This window comes from Argentina silus (genome assembly GCF_951799395.1).
Source record: "Argentina silus genome assembly, chromosome: 16".
Classification (NCBI taxonomy): Eukaryota; Metazoa; Chordata; class Actinopteri; order Argentiniformes; family Argentinidae; genus Argentina; species Argentina silus.
The window spans coordinates 1,807,307-1,816,103 of record NC_139670.1 but is presented as its reverse complement, the minus strand read 5'-3'; the positions used below and the strand labels follow the sequence as shown (position 1 = coordinate 1,816,103).

The 8,797-nt window shown below is 46.0% G+C and overlaps 1 protein-coding gene across 1 annotated transcript; it reads right to left on the bottom strand.

Moving 5' to 3' along the window:
* Nucleotides 1-6,844: 6,844 nt before the first annotated feature.
* Nucleotides 6,845-8,406, bottom strand: LOC310817143 (galanin receptor 2a; the record flags this gene model as incomplete). Its single annotated transcript, XM_083687580.1, has 2 exons — nt 6,845-7,622; nt 8,060-8,406. 2 exons carry the CDS (start codon nt 8,404-8,406, stop codon nt 6,845-6,847), a joined length of 1,125 nt encoding a protein of 374 aa, XP_083543706.1.
* Nucleotides 8,407-8,797: the final 391 nt, after the last annotated feature.

The window sequence follows — 8,797 nt, the reverse complement described above, 5'->3', positions numbered from 1 at the left end:
TTGTGATTTGTTATGTTGGTGGTAGCCAATAGAATTACGGAGCAGTACAGTACTGATAATTAGCCTGAGCAATTATTCAAGGACAACCACTAATCTAATATTTAAAAAGTTATTAGATGCGGAGGATGGAATTACCGGTGTTCCTTTTGTCGTTTATCCCAGTGAGAGTTGCCATGCCGAATGTCCGAATTGGGTGGAGATGCAAGGACAAAAGGAGTTTGAATAAGGTGAAATAATTTGTTAGAGAGATTCTGGACAATTATGGACCAAGCCTACTCTGAATACTTTTATGAAACTAGTTCCCATTACAACCTTGTCCTTAAAAGACTAGGACCCTTCCAGACAGACAGACAGACAGACAGTACTTCACCATGAAGTAATCCAAATGAAAATTGGGAGTGTATATTTAGACTTTTAGAGAGATTGCGCTTGATACTGTCATTACGGAGTAAAATGGAGAAGAGGCCTTATGTAATTTGCGGAGGACACTAATGGGCTCTCTGAATAGGAATTGTTGGGACAAATGAGGACTCCTCAGATAGAACCTGAGATGAGGTCACTGCCAAATTGGATTTCTTCTTTTTCGAGAGGGAGAGAGAATGATGATTTCGCTACGAGGGGTTGCGAATCATTGCGTGCGCTACATAATGTTCCATGCATTTTATTTTATTTTATTTGATCTATTTCTTCTTCAAACCTTTCAGAGAACGAATAGGGCACATTGATTTTGGCCTTTGATTACGCAATGACTATTCCGGCGTTGTGCTCCCTCCCGTCAGTCTCCAGAGTTGTGTTTCCAACAGCAGTGTGTTGGTTCAGAAGGAACGGAGGCTCCAGACTGGTACATTCGTTTCAAGTTGCCTTGGAAACTACCGAAGCTGGAAGCGCATCCGACATCCTGGCGCAGTCACTCACATTTTTTTTGTGTTCATGTCATGTTTTCTAAAGTCCATACAGATGGCATGTTTTCTAAAGTCCATACAGATGGCGAAAAAATAACGTGGTGTCGGTCTTTCGGACAGCTTGTGAGCGTGTGAAGTGTGGCGCTCTTGGTCACGCATAGATGCTCGTTGTTATTCCTTATTTTCATGAAGCCTTTTAACATTTCGACCACCGGGACAAAATGATTCTCCTACATTTAGTTTAATTTCACTTCGTCCACAGTTTACTGTATGCCTTTGGAAATAGACATTGATGATTTCCAGTTGATCAAGTATGAACTGCTCCAACACATTGATATTGCTGTCACAGTGGCTATTCTCAGTGTAATAACATTTGATGTAATGAAAGTGAATGATTTAACAGTTTCATTGTGGTCTCTCTCTCTCTCTCTCTCTCTCTCTCTCTCTCTCTCTGAATCATCATTAAACACAGAGACGGTTTAGTAGCATATGTGTCAGGTCCCACTGAGCTGTAATAATGAATTCAATTAAATACGATTATTTCACCATTTCATCCCAGTCTCCCCTAGTCATCACATAGACGTAGCTAGGTAGAGTTGTGGTGTTTTTCTTCCCATTGCTTTTGTTTAGAAAGTAATTGCTTCATATGACCCATTTCACTGATGACGCAGTCCTTCTGCTGAAGTCAGCCTGCCCGGCTCTCCATAAACACCCCCTAGTCATGATTCCTCCATCAAACCCCATTAGAGCGAGCAGGCCGAGAGGTACCTGACCTGCCACAGGTGGGGGGGCCTCAGCTCTCCCCTCATAACCCCCCTCTGGGCTGGAGAACGGAGGGAGCTCAGCGTGATGTCTCTGTGATGTAACCTCTCTGGAACGAGGCTTGACACACAGCGAAAGCGGCAGCCTCCGTACCTGACCCTCCGTACCTGACCCTCCGTACCTGACCCTCCGTACCTGACCCTCCGTACCTGGCCCTCCGTACCTGACCCTCCGTACCTGACCCTCCGTACCTGACCCTCCGTACCTGACCTCCGTACCTGACCTCCGTACCTGACCCTCCGTACCTGACCTCCGTACCTGACCCTCCGTACCTGACCCTCTGTCTTCTGAACAATGTTGTTGCATTGAGTCTCTTCTCGCAGTGCCACCAATTAGGCCCACATTTAGCTTTAATTTGATTATTAATTTGATCAGTTTACTTTACCTCTCTTGACGTCTGACTCATCTATGATGCTGTATATTTGAGTGTATATTTAGACCCTTATATATGTGAGTGTGTACTTTATCTCCTTGTCATGTGTAGTAAGTTATTCTGAACTGTGATCTGAGCAGATCCACACAAAACGTCAAGGTGTTACCTATCAAATGGCATCCTGCTTTTGCATCAGATCATCATATTTCTAATGTTTAAGCAGTTTAGTTTGGGTCTGGTTTTTAGGCGGAAATGAGTCAAATAGGGCTTTCAGTTTAAAAGGTTTTAATCTAGGCTTAATCTACCTCAGTTCAAATGTCAGAGCCTTGGAAGTGGAGTAATCAAAGGTACCAGCCCTGCTGCAACTCCTAGAGACAAACAAGTAGGCACTCTCTCTGTCTGTCTGTCTGTCTGTCTCTCTGTCTGTCTCTCTGTCTGTCTGTCTGTCTGTCTCTCTGTCTGTCTCTCTGTCTGTCTGTCTGTCTGTCTTGTCTCTCTTTGTCTGTCTCTCTGTCTCTCTGTCTGTCTGTCTGTCTGTCTGTCTGTCTGTCTGTCTGTCTCTCTGTCTGTCTGTCTGTCTGTCTTGTCTCTCTTTGTCTGTCTCTCTGTCTCTCTGTCTGTCTGTCTGTCTGTCTGTCTGTCTGTCTGTCTGTCTGTCTGTTCCATAATCTGTAAATGTCTACGACTGTTCCCCAGAGGAACAGCCAGAGGCGTGATCAGTCTTAACACCATGCTGAGAAGTTGATGAGTGAGAATAGAGGTTCATGTCAACAGGGTTTAATTGGAGAACAGTCTACATGTTCCTCATGAGGGTTCAAGCTCCAGGCAAGGCTGTTAAAATGTGTTAGGAACTCACACAGGCATACACGTTGGTCAGCCTTTGCCCTTCACTCACTGACTCACTGACTCACTGACTCACTCACTCCACAGGTGGCTCAAGGTGAGATAAATACTTTTGGAAGTGACTTTCCAAACTTTAAATTACATTTTGTAAACACACATCTGTACTCCAAAGAAGTGGCTTGTCAATTTGGAAGACATTATTATGGGGTCAGCTCATGCATACAAAAAGAGTATGTTAATATATAGTATATGCTCTTACTAAGATGCTTCTATTTATTGTCTATGTATGTCCAATAAAAGATAAATAAATAAATACTAAATATATATTATGGGGTCAAATAAAACATGATTGTGTTTTTCTTCTGCTAAATTATGAGGGTAATTCCTTCAGTTTTTGTTTAGTATTTGTTTGTTTCAGCTGTTTAAAATCAAATGTTAATACAGTACTAATTATTCATATTAGATTCTCCAGTCAGTGAGTCAGCTGCTGCTGAATGCATCTTCCAGCATCATAGATGAGTCAGACTTCAAGAGAGACAGAGAGCAGGATGGAGGGATGAGAGACAGAGAGAGCAGGATGGAGGGATGAGAGGATGGAGGGATGAGAGACAGAGAGAGCAGGATGGAGGGATGAGAGACAGAGAGAGCAGGATGGAGGGATGAGAGGATGGAGGGATGAGAGACAGAGAGAGCAGGATGGAGGGATGAGAGACAGAGAGAGCAGGATGGAGGGATGAGAGGATGGAGGGATGAGAGACAGAGAGAGCAGGATGGAGGGATGAGAGACAGAGAGCAGGATGGAGGGATGAGAGACAGAGAGCAGGATGGAGGGATGAGAGACAGAGAGAGCAGGATGGAGGGATGAGAGGCAGAGAGCAGGATGGAGGGATGAGAGACAGAGAGCAGGATGGAGGGATGAGAGACAGAGAGAGCAGGATGGAGGGATGAGAGACAGAGAGACAGAGAGAGCAGGATGGAGGGATGAGAGACAGAGAGCAGGATGGAGGGATGAGAGACAGAGAGCAGGATGGAGGGATGAGAGGCTTCAAGAGAGACAGAGAGAGCAGGATGGAGGGATGAGACACACACACTCCAACACCATCTGTCTGGACATGAGCACTTTCCGTTTCTTGGAAGCGCACCTGATGAAGAGGTTGTGGACCACCCTCAGGCCAGCATCATTCAAAAAAACGCTCACCCTCAGGACTGGGAGAGGCGTACAGGGGATGACCATCAAATTATCTGCGTCCTTGAAACTCTGTGAATCTTAATTTATGCAGATTTTTCGACATACATTTAAAGCAGTAGCAAATCCCAAGAAACTCCCATATGGAATATGGAAACTCCCATGGAATTGTTCAGAGAAAATGAACGTTTTTTCCTCCATTCCTGATAAGTTGACTTTTTGTAGATATGAGGTTTTTCCAGAACACCGACGACACGTTAACCACCATCATCATGCCTGCTCATGAGCGCGTATTACTTTATCCAACATGTACATTATTACATATCCAATGTTGAAGCCTCCGGTAAAAAACAAAGTGAATTGTTCCTTTATTCTGTGTCTCTGTTATCTCCTAATTAGCAATTAGTCTAATTGGTATTAATATCTATCCTCTCTATGCACACACAAACAATATGCACACTGTAGTGATGTCACTGCTGGGACCTGTGTTGTGTTTTAAATCACCAACTGCCAAAGGATTCCGGAACACTCCCCACCTGTAGCGCTGAGAGTTCTATGTGGTGTTTACCTAGCAACAACACTCTGATTGGCTAACAAAATGAAGCGTCATCATTTATGCATTTTTCTGTGAATAAAGTCACCCTTGGCACTCCAGAATGTTGGCAATATGAGTGACTTTATTCACCCTCGGCGCTGAACGAGTTAAACTAGGTCTTGTTTGTGGATGACTGTCTTGGATCAAACCGCTTGGTGTTAATTGATCTGAAACACAGTGTCTGTACGTCTGTTGACTCTCCTCTTGCTCAGCTGCAGCTACTCTTGTTTGAATTCATGGCATGCACACTAAGCTCAGCCGGGCGTCAGGGGAGAGAGACGCTGCAGCCCTCTCGGGAACCTCTTGACAGACCGTCGACCCGTCGTGTGCATGCTGAACAGCAGATGGAACAGGGGAAGTCATTATTGACTGGTGAGGCATTCATCAGCGGAGAGATAAACCTCCCCCAAGCGTGCTGAATAAACACATCTCAAACAGCAGAACGGGAGGAGGATGAAACGGAACAGAACAGAAAATGGAACCCAGTGAATCAGAATCCAAACTGGACCACAGAAGGCCCCCATAAGACAAGCCATTGGTCATTCTGGGTCTAAGAAATATACAGTACGCCTAGTTGTGAAATACTACTTTATTATCAAAGCCTTAAACACGTTGATTCACAGCCTGAGTTACCGCACAACCAAATGGATTTCATTTTTTCATTTTTATTTTTTTTTCAACAGTTGAAATGTTGAGTACACAAAAAAATGTGTCAGGACAAGTTGCAAAAGCGTGATTCACTTTCCAATGCTCACCAAACAGATTGAAAAAAATACTGATACTGATACTAAACGCTTCACAATACTGCTATGAATGTTGTTTACACCGGCGGAACACAAAACATCCGAGCAGATCTTGCCCCTCTGAGGCGAGCCAGAGGACAGGCTAACCAGCAACACTGAAGCAGCACGGTGCACATGGCCTGTTTAATGAGCCCACAACAGCTGCTTTTTCCACTGACACTACGAGATCGAGAAGCACCATCATTATGATGGCCACACACACATGCACACACAGACACAAACGCAGACACACACATGCAGACACACACACACAGACACACACACACACACACAGACACACACGCAGACACACACACACACACACACAGACTCAGACAGACACACACACACAGATACACACACACACACACAGACACACATGCAGACATACACACACACAGACTCAGACACACACAGACACACAAGCAGACACACACACAGTAAAACACAGTAACACACAGTAACACACACACACACACACACACACACACACTCTAGGCAACAGCTAGGGCAGCAGACACAGAGACATGCTGAGAGCTTGAACAGCAGGGCATACGACACAAACAGCCCAGCAGTAATGAGTACATCAGCTGGCAGTGGCACGGTTCACAACGGCTAACAGGAGTCACTTTTAACTCTCCAACTGCCAAAGGATTCCGGAACACTCACCACGCAGAGTTCTAAGTGTTCTATGTGGTGTTTACCTAGCAACAACACTTTGATTGGCCACAAAATGAAGCGTCATAATTGATGCATTTTTGGTGAATAAAGTCACCCTTGGCACTGTAGAAAGTTGACCATTCGGGCGACTTTATTCACCCTCGGCACTGAATGAGTTAAACTCAGACCAATAACATCCACAGTTGCTTGTCGTGTTGACGTGAGGGTCTTCTTGTACTTTAAGCATTTTAGCAAAACATTCCAGACACTGATATTTTCACAAAATACTGTAGCGCCCATTTGTAAATGACGTTGTTTTTCACAGAGAGGACATTCAAAATGAGTAAGATGAATGATCATTGAATTAACTTAATGGTTCATAATCTTATTACTAATGGTTCATAAGCTTATTTGTTTATTTGACATACCAGTATCATACAGTAGGTATGTGTCAGGGCTAGACTTTGCTTAACTCCATCCAGGCCATTCAGGCCAGGGTTGGTCCCTACACGACGCTTCATAAGAGACAAGTCAGCCGTATAAATCAATGACAGAGTGTGTGTAGAATGTAATCAGTGTAAGACTCACTAAGACCACATGTACACATGTTTAGGGTCAGAGTTTGTGACCTTTAGAGATGTCACACAGACTCTGTTTACGTTGATGTTCAAGGTCAGTCAGTCACTGAACGTTGAAGCTCATGAAGTTGTTGTTCAGCAGGCTCTTCCTCGTCCCGCTCTCTTCCTTCCCCGTCCCGTCCCAGGGCTCCTCATTGGCTGACCCGCCCTGAGGCTGGCTCTGGTTGGACGACGCCTCGCTGGAGCCCGCCTCCGTGCTGCTGACGGTGTGGGCCGGCCGGACCACGTGGACCCGGTTCACCACCCTCTTCCTCACCAGCGCGCAGCTGAACACCTTCCGGAAGCCCTTGCGGAAGTGCTTGGAGACCAGGGCGTAGACGATGGGGTTCAGGCAGGAGTTGGCGTAGGCCACCAGGTGGGAGAGGATGCGGAGCACGTAGGTGGTGTGGTTGAGGGGGAAATGACCGAACCACATGCACAGGATCACCAGGTGGTGGGGCAGCCAGCACAGGCAGAAGAGCACGGCCACGATGATGATCATCTTGGTGACCTTGCGCTTGGCACGGCGCGACTCGGACATGTCCTCGATGGGGTCCACGGTGGTCCACAGGTAGCGGATGGTGCGGGCGTAGGTGAGGCCGAGCACCAGGACGGGGATGAGGTAGCCGAAGACGAAGGTGCACACGTCCATCATCCGGCGTTGCTGGAACTCCCAGGCCGGGATGCAGACGACGGTGCCGTCCAGATCCATCTGCCGGTAGTAGCTGAGGTAGGGCCCGGAGAAGACCAGGGACAAGAACCACACGAAGCAGATGGAGGTCAGGGCGTTCCTGGGGGTCCGCATCTCCCTGGAGCGGAGGGGGTAGCGGATGGCCAGATACCTGGGGGCAACAGCAGGAGGAAGTGGTGGAGTCAGATGCTTTGTGTTCTCACAGGTTAAAGGTAGAGAATCACAGAACAGACATGGAGAGGAAGATACACTAAGCATTTAACAAAATGTCGTCACGAAATGTCAGTCAGTGAACAAGAGGGTGACTTTATATTTTTCTTTTATCATAATGTAGGCTTGTTTTCTAAGCAGAATGTTATGGCCTGTACACCAGCTATACTTGGGAGGGTAAATGGGGTTCAAATATTTATCTCCAAGACCATCTATGTGTTGACTTAAAACTGTGACTTAAAACATAACAAGCAAAATTACTGAAGATATAATATTACATTCAAATGTGACATATGTGTTATACTTCTCTATTTCAGTTAAAGCTACCACGCCAGCTACTGATTTTAAAAAAAGGAATCGAATGCACACGAGACGCACCTGTCCAGTGACACAGCTGCGAGCGTAAAGATGCTGGCGTACATGGTAAGGTAAATGATGAAGTGGACCGCTTTGCACAAGAAGGAACCGAAGACCCACTCGTCCATGGTGTAAACGGTGGCTTGAAAAGGCACACAGAACACGATAAAGCACAGGTCCGCCACTCCGAGGTTCAAGATGAATAAGTTCGTTGTCTTGGTGTTCATCTGTCCGTTACGAAGGAGAACGGCGAGCACCAGGCAGTTCCCCACGGTGCCGACCAGGAAGATGAGGGAGAACACCAGAGAAATCATAACGGACTCCGGTTTCCAGTGGGCTTCAAAATGGTTCTGGAGAGAGGTATTCATCATCATACTTCTTCAGTTTCTCAACTTTTTTCACAAGTCGGAGGTTTCGCTATCCTAAGGAACTCTTGAATTTAGAAAACAGCGGAGATGCCCAAATCCTTTACGCACCACTTTTTCCATCTCCAGTTGATGCGTAATTTAGGGTTCAGCTGATATTCGCCTGTCATACATGTAGGAAATTAGGCGATTCCTTTCGCCCAGTCTTTCCTTGTGTATGTCTGGACGTTCAGATACAACAGGGATGGGTCCAAGACGGTGTCACATCTCATTTGTTATGACACGTGACGGTGCAGTGTAGGAGCCAGCTCGCGCACCACTCCACCCCAACTTGGATGGAATAACAATTTGAATTACCCTCCCCTCTCCTCTCCTCTCCTCCTCCCCACTCCTC